We start from the raw sequence: 20,084 nt of genomic DNA on the forward strand, positions 1-20,084 counted from the left end.
TGCGGGAAATATATAATTTCCAGGTTCTAATTTGGCCTTAGAAAACCAGTAAAATCGACTTTTTTTATTTGTGAATATTTCAAATGTTTAATAAAGGGGCAAAAAGTCATAAATAAAAATCTGAAAATACGTCAATATTTATTTTATTGCGCAGCATTTGGTGTGTAAAGTTCATATTCAAATTTTGATGTTCAACTTTGCGTTTTAAAAATACAACAACCGATTTGGCGTAGTCTAGATCCTCAGAATTACTTATTATATTTAATAACTTATAATATAACTTATTAATAGGTTGTTATAACAATAGTTTTGGACTCTACAGTAGCATTTCTTTGTCAACACGTCAACCTTTTATAATAGCTATTTATACATCTGTATGAATGCATGCTATAGTTTTAGCTACACGTGTAGTTTTAGTTAAACCTTCATATCTCTGATTTGCAAACTATGACTTTGTAATTTGCCCACATTCACACATTTAATCGATGTCTGATTACAGCGATAAACCCTCATCAATATTCTTTCAGTTTCTCTATGAACTGGATTGAAGAATTTATAGTGCAACAGTGCTGGAAATATAGAGCTAATTTCTGATAATAACACCACTTTTGAGAAGATAATGACTAAAATACCATAAAGAAATAACTGTACTGTACAGAATGCCAACAGTCGGCTCTTTTGTTTTGTTTTTAATTTGATTTATCTTTAATTAAATGATGGGAATTTAATGTTTTGAGACCCACTGGAAGTGAATGAAGACAAACGGTATCCGTTTCAAAAACCTCATCATTTCACAAATGAAGATGGAATTTCACAGACTGAAAAGAATTCATGAAAAAAAAGAAAAAGAAAAAAAACCAGTGTAAAGTCTTTCATAACGTAAACATTAATGTGCACGTGAGAAATCACACAGATAAAGATCTATTCTATTTCATTCCGGAGTTTAAATAATATTGCTTCTTCCTAACTTTTCAAGATCTGCTAGAATATCTTGACATCTTTTTGAATGGGCAACTTCCACTGTATACCGCGACGCATTGCCTGTTATCCGCCAGTAGAGGCGCTCGAGCAACCGAAGCAATGACACACATCTGAGTCTAGGAGAAGAAGAGAAGTGGGCGAGGGAAGGGAACATAAACATGAGAAGTGGAACACAGCCGTTCATTCTGATCTAAATCTGCAGTTTCAGACTGTGAGTGAGTACATTCATTTTATCATTTATTAGGAGGAATCTAAATCCAAACGACTATTCGATCCGTGTAGTTTTCATAATTTCATTTTCTGTTTGGAATGGAATAACGAGAAATGAAAAGACAGCTCGTTTATTCGTTTTTTTTGTTTTGTTTAGAAAACATAAAATTTGATTTTGGTTCGATCTCTCATTTTTCGTTTGTGATTTACAAATCGGTGTATGTGTTCAATCTGATTGGTCAAACCGCTCCGCCTTAATACGGCCTTTTAATTCTGTCAGGCAGAATAGTAGGCTACGAGTGCAGCACTTTAATAAAATAATGTCTGAAACAAACCACCACTCACTGTTAACTACGCATAATATTTGAACATAAACATCAGCTAGAGTTGAATTGATTCTAAACAACGAGAGTTTAAATACTGGGGAATATTCCCATCTTCCCACAGGAGAAGAAGAAGCAAGCAGGAGGAATTACTCCAGGAGAAACTACTGACATACTATTGTAAAGATGGAGATTAAGGAAGAACCCTGCAGAATAAAAGAAGAAGATACAGAAGAACAAATAGGTTGGTGTTTTCCTTTCATTCTCTTTAATGACTGATGAGGAACATTAACTTAAGATGAAAACTCACATTTCCTCCTGAGACCCAGGCATAGACTTTTTTCTTCTGTAGAGGACATGCATTATATTTTAGCGAATTTCTCTGCGAACATAAATGTCACAGTTTTAAATCTGGTTTTAATCCTGTAAAGAGCACATTTAGGGCTTTTCAGAGATTCCACAATATTGGAGGTTTCACCTTGACAAATTCCTCTCGGTCTTTAAAAATGACTAACATTGATTGAATGATCAAATTTAGCACTCTAATGGAAATATTATAATACTTTGTAATTATCATTTAAATCTGAGTAATTTTCGAATTGTTTGTCGTAAATAAACATCTCAGGAAAACATTATGGGGTTTCAAATCAGAATATGACGGTTAGGAAACGGCATTGATTTTATACATGTCCTCTATGACTATGGCTGCACGATTAATCGCGATTTGGCATAGTGCGATTATGAAATCACAAAGGCTGCTACATAAATGTTTAATTAAATAAATAAATAAATGCACAGCGTGTTAGTGAAGAGCATCACTGTAATCAGTAAATGCTGCTCCATCTCTAAAAGCACTGTGAGGTTGAGTCGCTTATAACATGCATTTGAAAAAGCAACATGTCTCAAACAACGCGAGTGATTCAGTGGTGCTGCGTCTTCTCTCTTTCTCTCTCTCACAATGCGGTTCTAACATCACCACATTGCATCTGCGCAAGACAAGTGTCAAGCGCGCTGCAGGCAGCGATGCCAGACTCTTGCGTTTCGGGAGTCGGGACAGTTGACAGAATTGTCACATGGATAATTGGGACAGTTCTGACAAAACTGAGTTATTTTTAACGGATAATAGCTCTTTAACGGTCAAAAACACACACAATTATGCCAAAATTCCAGTCTTGACGAGTATCCTCGTAAACGCGGTCGGTTATGTCTTAAATAAACATAAGCAGTTGATAAAGACCCTATGTTACAGTATGGATCCGTGCACTAGCTCTTAAAGTGACAGCAGCAATATGTGTCTGTCATTAAAGTTGATAAAACAACAAAAGATAGCATTAACGGTAAGGAATCAGGACTAATAACCTATGTATTTTATTTATACAGGACTAAAAGACTATCAGTGGTCATAATAGGGCCCTATCACACACCTGCCAGGCTCTACGCAAGTGTTTTTTTGCTAGTTTCAGCGCGACAGTTTTCATTTTCACGTCCTGCGACACGTGTTTTTAAATAACAACTGCATTTGCGCCCGTTTGTGCGCCCATGCGCGTGCTGGTCTGAAAACAATGTGTGTTCAGGCGCATTGTTGGTGCGTTGCTATTTTGAGGCAAATGAAATAGACTGAGCCATTGACCAACTGAAACCTGGTCTAAAGTCTATGCGCCTATATGCAGGTGGACAGCGCACTCTGCTTATTACACGCACAGGGTGCACACAGCAGCAGCATACAAGCATGCCAAATATTAAAAACGGCTTGTCCCGTAAATGGTCTGATTGCACTTTAACTTCGCGCACGAGCCGATCCGTTTGCGCTCTGGAGACACGTTCAGTCTTTCCACTTGTAAATAGCTAATCCGCCATGGTGCGTGCGCAACTGACTTTTAAAGGGAATGGGAGATGAGACTCCCATGGCTGGTTTATTGCACATTATGCCCAAAACACACCTATTATTACTCATTAATAGAATAGGGACAACCCTTTTAGACCATGCACCGGACACGCCGACCTTTTCTCCCGTCGTTAAACTAGCAAAAGTGGATTCGGACACGCCCTAAGTGCACTTACGCCGTGCGCTTTAGACCATACACTTAAAATAGGACCCCTAGTGTTAGACCTACCCAAAATCTCTTTTTTATTTATTTGTATCTCTTTATTATATTCTATTTATTTGTGCTACTTTTTAATTTAATTCTAAGATTGAAATCAAGCTTCCTTGTGTTGTGTAATCTCTTGAGCAACAAAATTACACCATTGTTAAAACACAAATACAATGATTGAGCAAACATTTAGGGTATATATATATATACATATACATACATTTATTTCATTTGTAAAAAAAAAAAAAAAAAAAAAAAACATTTTAAATTGCAAATCGCAATTTTACCAGGACTTACAGCATGTTTATCAGGCATTTGGGGGGGAAACTACAAGTCAATAAGGAAAGAAATCATATTTCAGTATTCCTATGAAATTTGAGGGATTCAAATGAAAATGTTACCAAGTTATTTCTCGCATTATTACACTTCTTTTTTCATTACATGTTGCCACAAGAACACATTACAATTCAAATTACGTATGGGACTACCCATTTATGGCGATTTTACTCACATATTGCAAGTAAAATAGTATATCAAATAATTCTGTTATATCTTTCATACCATAGTCAAGAATCATATTTATACAAAGTTTGGTTAAAATAGCCTGAAACCTAAAAATGTATTCGTAAAAAAAAACATATAAATGTTTTGCTTATACATGTCTTATCATGCCATTTTATTTTCTTGGTGTCCTCTACAGAAATTTTTTTCACACACTCAAACAAATCTCCATTGGTTTCTTATGTTCCAAACAATGTAATGACACACTAAATTCACAAAAAAAAATGGTACAAAAATACATCTAAAACTAGATACTAGTAGACTCAATAGTAAACTAGATTTGTGCTAAATAAAGAATGAACTTTGTTTCTCATTTGCCTTCTTAAATTGAATTTGGGCAATTTAATATGTTGATTTTTAGACCCGATGGAAGTGAATGAAGACAAACTGCATAATTTCACAAATGAAGAGGGAAAACCGAAATATAAAAATGAAGACAAACAACATCTGTTTCAAAAACCTCATCATTTCAAAAATGAAGATGAACACACATTTGTTTCAAAGACTGAAGAGAATTTCACACAAAAACAAGCTGGGAAATCTGGAGACAAAGGATCTTTCACCTGCTCTGAGTGTGGAAAGAGTTCCTTATATAAATCACACCTTAAGATACACATGAGAATTCACACTGGAGAAAAACCGTTCTTCTGTTTTGAGTGTGGAAAGAGTTTCATAGATAAATCAGCCCTTAACCGACACATGAGATCTCACACCGGAGAAAAACCGTTCTCATGCACTCAGTGTGGAAAGAGTTTCGGACATAAAGGACACCTAAATGATCACATGAAAATTCACACTGGAGAAAAACCGTTCTCCTGTTCTGAGTGTGGAAAGAGTTTCAGTCGCAAAGAGGACGTAAATGTGCATATGAGAATTCACACTGGAGAAAATCTGTTCAACTGCTCTGAGTGTGGAAAGACTTTCATTCGGAAAGGACACCTTAATGTGCACATGAGATCTCACACTGGAGAGAGGCCTTATACATGCTCTCAGTGTGGAAAGAGTTTTGGTTACAAAAGCGTTCTCAAAGATCATATGCTCTTTCACTCTGGAGTGAAGCCATTCAGCTGTGATCAGTGTGATAAAACATTTGTTTTGGCATCAGGCTTAAAAATACACCTTAAAGTTCATACTGCTGTAAAGACTCACGTTTGTTCTTTTTGTGGAAAGAGTTTTACACGACTGCAAAATTTAAAAGAGCATGAGAGTATTCATACTGGTGTGAGACCTTATGTGTGCTCTGACTGTGGGAAGAGCTTCACTATATCAAGCAACTTAAAATCACACCAGAGAGTTCACACTGGAGAGAAACCGTACAAGTGCTCACACTGTGAAAAGAGTTTCACTCGTTCAGATTCCTTGAAAGCTCATGAGACTGCTCATACTGGAGAGAAGCCACACAAGTGCTCACACTGTGGAAAAAGTTTCGCTCGGTCAGACTCCTTGAAAGTTCATGAGAGAGTTCATACTGGAGAGAAGCCGTACAAGTGCTCTTCATGTGAGAAGAGTTTTACCCGAGTATCTCATCTACTGTCTCATTGCCGGAGTTGTCTAATTCAGTTCTTCCCAACCACTGTGATGTGACAGGTTGTCAGGTGTGCCATGGAAAATAATCAAATTAAATGCTACAAATGAGAACGTGTCATCGCTATATAGGGCCGAAACCTTGTAACTCTATATTTCATTATATAACACTATATTTCACTATATTATAATTTTTGTTTGATAAATGTTATTGGTCATCCTTTACGTCTGTATGTGGGTTTATAACCCACCAATAAAAAGCATTTAAAAGAGGTTGTGAGGGATATATGTACCTCGTAACTCCATTGGCTCCTCTAACTGTCAGTCAAGCCTCATAACTCCACCCTGCCTTCATTTAGAATGAAGTGCCATGCACAGGAGATCTCTGCTTGTTTGCAATGCAAGGGTAAGGAACAGATAAAGAACTGATGTTTGAGTAAGTACAGCATTTTCTTTTCTCAAGAAACACTATAGGGGCCTTTCCACCGGATACTTCTAGGAACTAGGGCTGGGCGATATGGCTGAAAACTGTATCACGATATAAGTGTTTCATATCGGTCGATATCAATAATTATTGATATTTTTTATGACCTATTTAAAATAAGGACCAGGAGACAAATATATTACATTTAAACATTTTTTATTTTAAACTTAATCTGATTGTAATCCCCTCAGTTATAAAGGCAGAAATGTCAACACAACCATGGAAAACACTCAAATAATTAAAATGTAAACATAAGTCTAAAATCACACTTAACAATTATCTCTTAACGTTAAGGTGCAAAATTAAAGAATACATAAGAAATGCGTGTAATAAAATAGTGCAAAGTGTTAAATATAAATGTAGAGAAACCGACGAAGGTCTTGCATACTTTGCAGATGACATTGGTCTGGCTACGGTCAGACTTATAAAATCCAAAAAACTTCCATACTGGCGAGCTGACTTTTCCTGTTTTATCAACAATCGCTGCGGCACTCATTTTCCACTTATCACTCCACGCCGGTTCTGTTACTGAAGAATCCAACACGAGACAACGATATGGCGCAACCATACTGTTACATGACCGGCTGTTAGCGTGTCACCCCCTACGTTGCTAGGTTTACCAGAGAGTGAGCTTCTCAACCTCTGGTTTCTTCCGACGAAGAAAATAAATTATAAATCGAACGCATTTTCATAGATTACGTGTCTATCGCGATACATATCGTTATCGTTTTATCACCCAGCTCTACTAGGAACTAACCACCAGGGTGGTTCCCCAGAGAACTAATGTTTTCTCTAGGAACGTTTTCTGGTTGCATTCGCACCGCCAGTAGGAACTCTGAAGTGACGTAAGCCGCGCTTGTTGTTGTGACTTATTTTGACGGCGTGGCGGACCTTTATTTTGATGGCGCTGAGAACGCCAGAGAATGAGCACACAGTGCTTGCATTCTCCGTGTTCATTAGTTTATGATCTGTCTAACAGTCCTGTCTAATACAATATTCAATAGAACTGTTATACATAGAAAGTAGATAGTGATGAAAAGTTGTTCGAGTTTGCCTTGTGGTTGATGTCCAGTGTCGCCAGCTGAGCAGAAATACATAATCATGCGCCAAAAACTACACACTTCCGCCAATAGTTCTAGGAACTATGAAAAGGTTCCTCCTGTGCGAAAGCCCCAAATGTCCATAAAGGCTAAGATTTTTTTGTATTTGAAGAGCGGAGAACATTCTTAGTCTTTGCTGTGTAGTTGAAGTCAAATATACTGTTTTAAATATCCTGTGCATAGCACTTCATCTTTTGTATAATGAGATTTGATCATGATATATCAACAACAAGAAAACTGAGCGCCCATTTAGTTACAATAAACTATATCCTGGGTTACAACCACCTGGCTTTAGGTGAAGCAACATTATAAAAGGGGAGGCCACACATGGAGTTACGTTTTGTTACGTCCCTTTTGGTCTGTTTCTGTGTTTTATTCTGTTTTGGGAGGTGTTTTTTTGTTTTGTTTTTATCCAGGAAGAAGACCGGACTGGTTCCTGCAGTCTGATTGGTGCCACGCCCTGATTGATCAGCTGACTCCTGGTCATTTATAAAAGCCTCCCTAGTTACTTCTTTCATTAGCCTTGTGCTCACTTGCTACACTTGCCTTGCCTGACTTACTCTGCTAGTTATTTTTCAGAGTGTATTAGTAAGATTGTTGAGTGTTTATTTTGTGGTGTTCATTTGACAGTGTTTTTGAGAAAGAAGTGGTTTGTTTGTTTCTTGTGAACTGCCATACTTGTGATAATGAGTACCGCCTGTTTAACGACCTAGATACCTTGCTCTTATACCTGTATATAATTGTTTATAGTAATTTGGGAGGTAGGGAAACCGATGCCACTTTTTGTCTTATCTTTATATCCTGGTTTGGATCAGGGTGTTGGAGAAGTAATTGTATTTTTATTTTATTTTATTTTATTTTGTAGATTCGGGCAGTAAGAGGTATACAAATTAGTTATTTTTTTTTGTTTATTATTTTGGGCTCTGTTGGCTCCTGATGCCAAATCCCCAATTGTAATATAAACCTGTTAAAGCCAATAAACATTGTTTCATTCGCTTTTTTTAAATAAAAAGAAACCTTATCTGGTTTTTATTTTACTTAATTTTTTATGTTAGGCCTTTGACCTAGACAAGGTGTAACAGAAACTTACAAATGAACATTTAATTAGAAATAAATTAAAATAATAATGCAAAAAGTAATTCAAGACAAAGAAAAGAAAAACAATCCAGGAGAAGAGGAAAATACGAACGGCACCACTAGTCTTCAGGACGCCCACATGCAGCTCAACGGCTAACCCGTCTACCCGCGTCCGATGTAATTCTTCCATATGACTTTATCCAAACATTCTCCAAGAATAATTTTTAATCAAATTATTACTTACCAAATAATCAAACTCATTCAATTATCTCTCACGTAACTGTTTTACCAAATAGGCCTACCACAGAATTGACTAAGCCTTTCTCAGTTTGATCCCGGACGAGCTCCCATAATGTTACGACCACCTAGGTGAAGCAACATGACAAAAGATGTGTTGTTAACATGGAAATCACGTAACTAATAACAAACAAGGACTCAGTTTGTGTGGAATACTTCAACGGTTCCGGATAAAGAGAGTTCGAAACTTGCGCCACCTTGTGGGTGTTTTCAGTATTAGTAGAAGCAGTAGTAGAACTAGTGTCAGAGAGTTAGAGAGTTGTGTCATTGTCGTTATTGTGTCATATAGGGCTGTATATTATTACATTATATCAGGTTAGATGAGTTATAGTATATTTTTATTATTATTATTAATTATATTAGCTATATTATAGTATTGTTATATTAATTAGATAATATTAGTTGGATTGCTTTGGATGTTTGGATTTGGACTGGACTGCTTGTTGATTTGGATTGCCCTTTTGGATTTGTTTGCTTTTTGTGAGCTCTTCTGTTTTCCTGGTAATGGAGCCAGCAAAAAAAAAAAAAAAATTCTACCCTGGCTCGACTTTGCCCTGAATGACCCTGTCTGGGAGTATTTTGAAATAATTGCTCACAATAAGGTACATATGTATAATTTTTTTCCAACTGTCTTTATATAATATTAATCCTCACTATATGGCTGTATAATATTTCATTTCTATTTCATGTCTCAAGGTGAAATGCTGGCTGTGCCTAAAGAAGCGGACATACAGCAATAACACCTCCTCCATGCTCAGGCATTATCGAGCACTGCATGAGCATGCACAAACTACTAACAATCCACACACTAGTCAAATTAATAGATAATCAAACTTTTTCTTTTTTTATATTTAAAAAATGTTTTAGGGTCCTACAATACACCAGCATTTTATCTTGTTATAGATTTCAAAAAAGAAATGGTGGATGAGGCCCTGGTGAATATGGTCATCAAGGATGCCCAACCCTTTTCCATTGTGGAAGATGTTGGGTTTAGGGAGCTCCTGCATGTGTTGAATCCCACTTATGTTATCCCAACTCGGATGGTATGTGATTAATAAAGTGGTTCATCATTATTTAAGAAGTTAAAAGTAAGAGTAACTGCATTTATTTTTATCCACAGGCTTTGAAGGTCATGGTTGATAATACATACAAAGACACTAAGAAGAAAAAGTTATGTGCCTGGTAACTGATGCTGCAGCCAATATGATAGTATGTGTACGATCATTAAATGTTAGACGTGATATGCATTGCACATGCACTAAACCTTATTGTGAGGAAATCTATGGATGACATCAGTAGCTTCAACGAAATTCAATCCAAATGTATGAAACTTGTTACCTATTTCCGGACCAGCACTATGGCAAAAGAGAGACTGGCCCAAGTACAGGAGAAGATGGGGAGACCAGTTCTGAAATTAATAATCGAAGTGGACACTCACTGGAAATGCACTTATAACATGCTGGAACGTCTCTATCAGCTGAAAGAGCCAGTGCGGGAAGCCCTGGCCTCTCTAAGGACTGGCATTACCCCTCCTACAGCCCTGGAGTATAAGGCAGTCCAGGATGCTTTACATGTTCTTGCCCCTTCCCGCCAGGCTACAGTAGAGCTTTCTGGGGAGAAAAGGGTGTCCCACCAAAGTGAGACCTTTGATGAAGATGGTAACGAGGTAAGCCGTAATGACTAAGCTAGAAGGCCTCAAGTCTAATTTAACAAGGTTGGATCACAACCTTGTCCGGAGGGTCAGGTAAAACGCAGTACATTTAGAATCATTAAGTGTGATGACCATACCCGCATTATTGGATCCCAGATAAAAAAAACAAACAAACTGGGATTAGTACCTTAAGTAAAGGGAATCTGCAAGCAGCGGTATCAAGATTAAAATCTGAATGCGCTACTGTAATCAGAAGTTCTGGTCTCCATTCTGCTTCCACCAATACACCCTCAGCTCAGCTGCCAGCCTCTTCAGAAGTAGATCAATCTACAAACAACAGTAAGTAGTATATTTCTTTATGTGAATTTTCACATTAGTGATTAGTACTGTGAACCATTGTTAATGGATTTTTTCTTCTTCTTTGTACCTCTATTATTAGTTGACCTTTGGCATCTGCTGGATAGCACGGTTGATCACAGTAGCAGGAGCTCAATTGCAACAGCAGACGCTACTGTAGAAGTGGACCGCTATTTATCAGAAGTGAATCTCACAAGATCTGAGGATCAACTAGTCTATTGGGCTCACCAGATGCTTCCTCACTTATACCAGCTGGCACTGGCATTTTTATGTTCCCCTGCATCCTCTGTTCCTTGTGAAAGGATCTTTTCCAAGGCTGGAGAGGTTTTGTCCAAGAAGAAGAATTGTCTAAACCCCAACACACTTCAAAAAATTGCAATTGCAATCCTTCATTCACCCACCCCAACCTGCAGTGTTGCAGTTTGCTCCACTACATCCCCAGTCCCATAAGCACCACACTTCACTAAAACTAGTAACCATTCACTGCTCAAAAAAAGCCCAGAAACCAAATTCTTCACGTTTCCCACTCCAGACTGTTCTGTCGCAGGTTATTACATAACCTCCACCATAAGCACTACACTCAACACAGTCTCACTTTTGTTGTTCATACTGTCACTATCCAAACAATTTATGAATAATTAATTAACTGTGTGACATGTATCTTTCTCTGTCTGACTTTTATTTTATAACAAGGAAATGGACAAATGTCTGGTCAGGTTATTGGTTCCGGATTAATTGATTTGTCTGGTTTTTTCTTTTTCTTTTTTTGGACTAGGTGTCACTAGTGAGCAATGCTGAATGAAGCTTTAGGTAATGAACCTTTGGGTGAAGCAATGGGCTGCAAGGTCTCAGTAGCCGCGTTTCCACTATCGGGCCAGTGCGAGCCAGGGCTTTAAACGGGCCGTGCCAGGCTAAAAGCCTCGGGCCTGGAGCACCGGGCCCAAAATCTGCTGCGTTTCCACTGTCGGGCCAGAAGCTCCACAGCGCTTCACTAAAACACGCCTCTCTGGAACAACGTCACACTAACCCATCATTTCACCAACAAACGGAAGTTTTATCAGAAAACTAATCAGAAAGAAATCACTGGAAACTAGCGAGATCACAAAACAAACATGATAAAAGCGACCGTTTGCTGGCATTTTTGTTGTTTACTTGGATATTTAAAACCCAAGCATCGATGTTTTAACACAGGTTTACAATTAAAAAGTGATACATTGATCATAACGAATTAATTTGTGTCAAAATTGCACATTATTCACACAGAAATAAAGTGGTTTACCGTTAGGTCTATTTCACAAAAGAAAGAGGACACACTACTTATTCAGTCACGTCTGTTTCTATTTATTTGGTACTTACAGGACAGTTACATTACATTTAGAAAGAATGATAATTTCAACAAATATTCCACCAAAAATACAACCTGAGGAGCTTTAGCACTCTCTCCCAGAGAAACAGAGGAAGCTCCTGAAAAAAAAGTTGTTTTATTTTATGATAGGCTACGGAGCTTAATTGATATCAGACGGTCTGGTATAAAGAGACGAGACATAGGCTACTGACAGATAAAATATAACCATGATTGTGATAGCCTTTATGATTTGTCTGATTTCTTCAAGCGTTCATATTTAATATTTAGCGTAAATATTTCTACCTTATACGGTGATCAGAATCCACATCGGATCACAAACAGAAGGCATTCAAACATGAAAGTGAGTTTTGAGGTAAATTATTATAAAAGTCTTTAATGCTGACAGAATCATCCGGCGATGCCGTCTCCAGACTCAGGTAAACTCCGCTTCTGTTCGTAACCACTCCTCTAGCCCGAGTTGGCCCGCTTTGGACCAAGATATTTGTCGGGTCAAAAAACCCTGGTCAAAAAGCCCCGGAAGTGACAGTGGAAACGCGACTGGCCCTGGCACGCACTGGCACGCCCGCTTTTGGCCCGAGAGTGGAAACGCGGCTACTGATGAGTTCTGCTGACTTAAACATTCACACGAGTAAAGTATAAGTCAGTTGACGTGTACTATGTGTGTATATAGGCTATGTCTTATAGTATATATAGGAATTTGTAGAATTAAAGAGATAATATATTTCTTTGTTTTATGAATACACTACCGGTAAAAAGTTTGGAAACATTACTGATTTTAATGTTTTTGTAAGAAGTCTCTTATGCTCATCAAGTCTGCATTTATTCATTAATGAATAAAAAGTAAAAAACAAAAACAAAAAAAAACTATTTATTTAAAATAGAAATCTTTTAAGTTTGGGGTCAGTATATTCTTTATTCATTATTTTCTTTATTTTTTTAAAATAAGCAAGGATGTGTTAAATAGATTCTTACATTGTTAGAAAATATTTCTATTTTGAATAAATGCTGTTCTTTATAACTTTTTATTCATCAGTGAATCCTGAAAAAGTATACCAGGTAAAAAAAACTAAAAAAACATTGAATTCCAACATTGATAATAAATCAACATATTAGAATGGTTTCTGAAGGATCATGTGACACTGAAGACTGGAGTAATTGATCACAGAAATACATGTAATTATATTTTAAAGGGGTGGTTGATTATGATTTAACTTTTCTTACTTTAGTTAGTGTGTAATGTTGCTGTTTGAGCATAAACAACATCTGCTAAGTTACAAAGCTCAAAGTTCAAAGCAAAGGGAGAAATTTTCTTTTAAAGAAACTGATTTTTAAGGATTACAACAAACGGTTGGTTGGGACTACACAACATTCCTCCCGGGTTAGTGACGACATCAACCCTAAAATGTACATAAACCCCGCCCCTGGAACACGATTTATAGATTATCAAGACAGAATATGCTAATTAATGACTAGAAGATAACTACACATAAGCTACATAAATACATAAACTAACCATTCAGAAATGTCCTGTTGCTTCTACATGTCGTCACTTCTTCTTGAGTCTCTCCATCATTGTCTGACTCCGGTTTGAACATAAAAGGCTAAAATAATTTTTCAGTGCATGTGTGTGTGAGGTAAAAGGACACAAGCTGTTGAAGCTCCGGCCCCTGTGCTGGGAGCAGCAGCTCATTTGCATTTAAAGGAACAAACACAAAAACGGTGCGTTTTTGCTCACCCAAAAGTGACAATTTTAACATGCTATATAAAAATATCTGTGGGGTATTTTGAGCTAAAACTTCACATACACACTCTGGGGACATATGATATTTATTTTTCATCTTGTAAAAAGGCCATTATACCACCACTTTAAAGTAGGCCTATATTAAAATAGAAAACCATTATTTTAAATTATAATAATATTTCACAATATTACTGTTTGTTCCCAGTATTTTTTGATCAAATGTAGGCTTGATGAGCATGAGAGACTTATTTCAAAAACATTAAAAATAATAATGTTCCCAACCTTTTGATCGATACTGTATATGTTTATATATGTAGCACAGTAGTCCTGTGAGGCACAACATGTAGTTCCTCGACATAGAGAAATTAAAATCTTTGAATCTTTGTTCAGGCTGCCTCACAGCACCTTTATGGGGCATTAGCCATTGGGGGAGTGTCTTTTGTCTCCCCTCGTGTGAATCACATGCATATTCATGGCCATCAACACTCCCATTAATACAACAGTGCTGACACAAAAACTGACTTACAAAATTTAAATCTTTATATTGTTTGTGAATGAGTGGTCAGAATGGTTTTCACACCATTTTGTAGTAAAAATTCTAGACTACAAGATTGATAACTCAAAAGTCTTGTGAAGAACTATTCAGTAGGCCTATGTGTTTTATGGCCTTACTGCGGTGACAATTTTTCCCCAAAACTTACTAACCGCTCATAATCTTTATATTCAACAAAATACAAATATGGACATCCATTTTGCTCACATATTGAATACAGCAAAATTACATGTTGGACAATAGTATGTTATAAGTAGCTGAAATAAACACAAATGTCAGGGCATGTCAAAACATCTCAAGGACCCCCAAAACACGTCAGACCCCCTAGGGGTTAAAAGCCCATAATTCAATTAAAGAAAAGCAAATTAAAAACTAAACGAAAGAGCCGACTGTTAGCCTACTTTACAGTACTGTTATTTCTTTATGGTATTTTAGTCTTTATCATCTCAAAAGTGGTGTTATTATCAGAAATTAGCTCTATATTTCCAGCACTGTTAAAGTACCAATTCTTCAATTCAGTTCATAGAGAAGCTGAATGAATATTGATGAGGGTTAATTGCTATAATCAGACAATTGAATGTGGGCAAATTAGACAAAGTCATAGTTTGCAAATCAGAGATATAAAGATTTAACTAAAACTACACATATGTTGCTAAAATTCTGCCAACATTCTTCAAAATTACAGAATTTTCCTTTTTGGGTGAACTGTCCCTTTAATGAGTTTTTATTAATATGGAAATATGAAAATATATATATTTTTTTTACGAAATTATTTGAAAACGGAGCCATGAAGTCAGGCACTTTCTGCTTCCCGTATAGTGACACTCGCTCTGAGAGGCAAAACAGTTCTGCTGTGGCTTTATAGGTAATATTTTATTTGGCAAAATCTGAAAATACTGTCTAAATATAAAACAATATTTATATGAACGGTTGTATAAAATCAGTATCATATTTGCACTCGAGACACAACAGCACTCGTGTGATACTCATTGCTGTTGTGATATTGCTTTTTGTTGAAACCTTTTTTTCATGACATTGTCCATGAAAAATTTTGCTCATGATTTAAGCCACTCAAAAAGTACAAGTCTTGTTCCTTTATTCTTGTAACAAATTCTACATTCAATGCAAGTATAATAAATGACATTAATGATAGTGCATTACCTCTTCATAGCCAGACTAACAAAATTAATTAGAGTATACACTATATTTACTCCCAAGCATAAACAAAATAAGCATTTCCATCTTAAAGTTAAGCATTTTGACCTCCCCCCAATTTCCATCAATCCTCAACATGCCTCTATGAAATTTTAACTAATTTCTCTGTCAGATGATGTCACTATGTTGCAAGAAATTCCATCTTTTGATCAGAATATCAGACTATTTACTTGAATGTGACTGATCTAAATATTAACTTTGCTTATTTAGTAAACATTGGGCAACAGTTTTTCTTATGAGACTGTAGATTAGATAACTGGGTGAAACTCTTCTCACATGTAGAGCACTGGTGCGGCCTCTCTCCAGTATGAACTCTCTCATGATCTTTCAGATGTCCTGACTGAGAGAAACTCTTTCCACAGTGTGAACACTTGTACGGTTTCTCTCCAGTATGAACTCTCTCATGAGTTTTCATGTTTCCTGACTGGGTGAAACTCTTTCCACAGTGTGAGCACTTGTACGGTTTCTCTCCAGTGTGAACTCTCTGGTGTTTTTTTAATTTGCTGGAGATGATGAAGGTCTTCCCACAATCAAAGCACATATAAGGTCTCACACCATGAATACGCTCATGCACTTTTAAAGATGCAAGTTTTGAAAAACCCTTTCCACATAAAGAACAAAAGAGAGGCTTCACATCTGCATGAATTGTAAGGTGTCTTCTTAAATTTGATTTCAGAACAAATGTTTTATCACACTGATCACAGCTGAATGATCTCCCTCCAGAGTGATAATGCATATGGTCTGAGAGATTACTTTTTTGAGTGAAACTCTTTCCACACTGAGAGCATGTGAATGGTTTTTCTCCACTGTGAATTCTCATGTGCACATTTAATCCTCTTTTCTCAACGAAACTCTTTCCACACTGAGTGCATGTATGAGGCTTCTCTCCAGTGTGAATTCTCATGTGTCTCTTAAGCTCTGATTTATATCTGCAACTCTTTCCACAATCAGAGCAGGTTAAAGATCTGTTGACTCCAGTTTTTTTAGCTTGTTTTTGTGTAAAATTCTTTCTTTTCCCATCTTCATTTGTGAAACGATGAGGTTCTTGCTGTTTGTCTTCATTCGCTTCCACCCAGTCTAAAATCAACATATTAAATTCACATAATTCAATAAAAGAAGGACAAATGAGAAACAAAATGATATATGGTTCAGTCTAAAAAACTCAGCAAAAAAAAGAAAATTTTCAGGATACTGTATTTCAAAGATAATTTTGTAAAATCCAAATTAGCTCTTCAGATCTTTATTGGACAGTTTAAAAAATGTTTTTCATGCTTGTTCAATGAACCTTTAAGGTTATAATTATTGCACATGCATCATGGAACAGTCCTTAAGACACAAATCCTCAGTTTCGCAGAAAAGGTTTAAGCTAGTCTCAGACTAAAATACAGGTTTGAGCTGTTTTAAGTGAAATCAACTTGCACTGACATATCTTAAAATATGTCACTGCCATTGTTTTGTCTCACAACTTAAATGTCTTAATTGAACTAAGGCTTACTCATGGCTTAATCTAAGCCCTGTCTGTGAAACCAGGCCTAACATTTCACTGGTGGAAGAAAACTAATGTCACATTAACATTAAAGAGACCTTTCTACTGACTCTGAAAAACACCAGTAGAAAGATCCTCAGGGTCTCTGATCACCTGTGTGAACATGCCATAGTCCTGCTTCAGGAGGCATGAGGACTGCAGATGTGAACAGAGCAATAAACAGCCGTGTCTGTAATGTAAGACACCAAAGACAGCGCTACAGGGAGACAGGAAGATCAGCGGATCATCCGTTCTAATGCCAAACTACATGTAACTACATTGTGAACCCTCAGATCTGTTTAGGAACATGCAAGTGCCTTGGTGGAAAAGTGAAGTAACAATATTTACACATAATAAGAAATTTGCTGGAAAAAGGTAGTTAAAAAGTTAGAGGACGTTTCTTTTGTGCTGAGTTTGGAATCTAGTTTTAGATGTATTGTTCTACACCAACCTGTTTGCTCCTCTGTATCTTCATCTTTTATTCTGCAGGGTTCTTCCTCGAACTTCATCTTTACAATAGGATGTCAGCAGTTTCTCCTGGAGTAATTCCTCCTGCTTGCTTCTTCTTCTGTGGGAAGATGGGAATATTTCCCAGCATTTAAACTCGCATAGACGGCTGTGGGAGCGGCTTCACTGACTGAAGGAGTTAATTGTGGATTGTGAATTGCTCACTTAGCAAATGATCATCACACTTAAAATCCATCTCAATTATCCAGGTGCAAATGTTTGCTCAAATAGTCGTTTAGAGACAATCAGTACTCATTTTGCTGGATCTGTCTGCTGTTTTTGACACAGTTAACCACCAAAACCTCCTGTGAACCCTCATGATGAAAGGCATCTCAGGAACTACACAACAGTGGTTCAACTCTTGTCTCTCAGTAGGTCCTTCAGGGTGTCGTGGAGGGGTGAAGTGTCTAAATCGCAACATCTAGATACCGGGGTGCCTCCGGGCTCAGTGCTTGGACCACTTCTCTTTTTCATCTACATGTTATCACTAGGATCTGACATTCAGAAACATGGCGTTTCCTATCACTGCTATCCTGATGATACACAACTCTATGTCTCATTCCAACCAGATGATCCAACAGTAGCCGCTCATGTTTCAGCCTGCCTGACAGACATTTCTTGCTTGATGAAGGACCACCACCTTCAGCTCAACCATGCGAAGACAAACCTCTTCTGGTTCTGCATCCCTATCCCTAAACTCACTACTTCAGACGTATGTGCCCTTCAGAAGCTTGCGCTCTTGCGCATCCCAAAGAGGCACAAAACCACTTTCACAGACCTTTTCCATGGACTGTTCCCTGCTGGTGGAATGACATGCCCAACCCAACTAGAGCAGCTGAATCATTAGCCAATTTAAAAAAACGCATCTTTTTCATCAACATATGACCCATTAATACTAACACTTACTATTCTATATATCTATTTAAAAAAAATCTGCAACTAGTCACAGCACTTACATTGTTGCTGTCCTAATGTTGGTTTGGTTGCTTCTATTGTTCTCCTCATTTGTAAGTCGCTTTGGATAAAAGCATCTGCTAAATGATCACATGTAAAAGTAAAATGTAAATGTATGACTGAGCACTAGACTCTCTCTCACACAATCCCTGCATGCCAAACTACCTAAGGCGGCGGTCGGTGGTGGCGGTAGGTCGGCAAGGCGGCGGTCTGCAGATCGAGGAGTTAACCATCTGAATCTTCTGGCTTAGCTCTGAAATGGTTCTTTTCCTATTTGAAAGATAGGACCTTTTCAGGCAGTTTAGGGGATTATTCTTCTACGGTTACCCCTCTTGTGTGTGGAGTTCCTCAGGGTTCTATCTTGGGACCAGTTTTATTTTCAGTTCTATTTTTGAGAAATTTGGGATTTACTATCATCTGTATGCGAATGATCCTCAAATTTATTTACCACTGAAGCATGGGCATAAATGTGCCATTCAATCCCTGCACGAATGTTTGACTGAGGTTAAGTGCTGGTTGGCAAATAACTTTCTCCAATTAAATGAGGATAAGACAGATATGATTTTATTTGGTAATAAGGGGTGTGCAGAGGATGTTTATGGGATTGTTTCCTGGGAAGAATCTGTCTAGCGTGAGAAATTTTGGTGTCATTTTTTACTCCAAGCTTAAATTTGAACGGCAAATCAATGCTGTTGTTAAGAATATTTTTTTCCATCTTAGATCAATATCTAAATTCTGAGAAATGGAGAGGGTTGTTCATGCCTTTGTGAAATCCTGTTAGCATTATTGTCCTAGGGAAAGCAAGTTGCTTTGGATAAAAGTGTCTGCCAAATGCATAAATGTAAATGTACTGTAATGTGTATCTAGGTGTGAGTCAGGGCTCTCTCTCGTTTGCAGCTTGTTCAGAGCTCAGCTGCCAGACTTTTAACAGGTACTAAGAAGAGAGAACACATTACTCCTGTGTTAATCAAACTGCATTGGTTACCAATACAATACAGAATTCATTAACAAGTGTTGTTGTATGTTTTTAAGGCTCTGCATGGTCTAGTACCAGAGTATGTCACTGATTTAATCAGTCTTTTTCAATCCAGTAGACCTCTGCACTCAAATGATCAATTGCTCCTCATGGTTCCGTGATCTCGCAGTCTCATAGTTCATAGTCTCATAGTAGATCTCGCATAGTTGATCGGGCCTTCTCTGTTGCAGCTCCTAGGCTCTGGAATGACCTTCCTCTGTCTGTTAAATCTTCAACCACATTGGGTATATTTTATGCGTTTAAAACCTATTTGTTTGCTATAGCATTTGAAAATGCTTTGTAAGCAGTGTATGTATGTTTGCATTGTTTTTATCTTATATTTCATATTTTTTCTGTACAGTACTTTGGTTCCACTTGTGGTGTTGAAAGTAGAGTTGAGTTTGACATGACCAGTAATGGATACCCTGACAGCAACAAAGTGTCGGCCCAGATCCGACTTACATCTGGTACGTGTTGAATCCACATCTACCAGATGTGGCCCGGATCTAGGCCCACACTTTGTTGATGTCTGGGTAATAATCCAACCCTT

General features: G+C 37.3%; 1 protein-coding gene across 3 annotated transcripts; it reads left to right on the forward strand.

Moving 5' to 3' along the window:
- Nucleotides 1-1,085: 1,085 nt before the first annotated feature.
- LOC311277854 (uncharacterized protein) lies at nucleotides 1,086-13,107 on the forward strand. 3 transcript variants are annotated; one of them, XM_084388319.1, is made up of 5 exons: nucleotides 1,112-1,192; nucleotides 1,639-1,758; nucleotides 4,530-9,693; nucleotides 9,771-10,640; nucleotides 10,741-13,107. In XM_084388319.1, exons 2-3 carry the CDS (start codon nucleotides 1,701-1,703, stop codon nucleotides 5,750-5,752), a joined length of 1,281 nt encoding a protein of 426 aa, XP_084244445.1. In that variant the 5' UTR covers nucleotides 1,112-1,192; nucleotides 1,639-1,700; the 3' UTR covers nucleotides 5,753-9,693; nucleotides 9,771-10,640; nucleotides 10,741-13,107. The 3 variants fall into 3 exon arrangements, with proteins under 3 accessions (XP_084244444.1, XP_084244445.1, XP_084244443.1); XM_084388318.1 differs by having other exon boundaries at nucleotides 1,086-1,196; nucleotides 4,530-10,640; XM_084388317.1 differs by having other exon boundaries at nucleotides 4,530-10,640.
- Nucleotides 13,108-20,084: the final 6,977 nt, after the last annotated feature.

This window comes from Rutilus rutilus (genome assembly GCF_951802725.1).
Source record: "Rutilus rutilus genome assembly, chromosome: 18".
Taxonomy (NCBI): Eukaryota; Metazoa; Chordata; class Actinopteri; order Cypriniformes; family Leuciscidae; genus Rutilus; species Rutilus rutilus.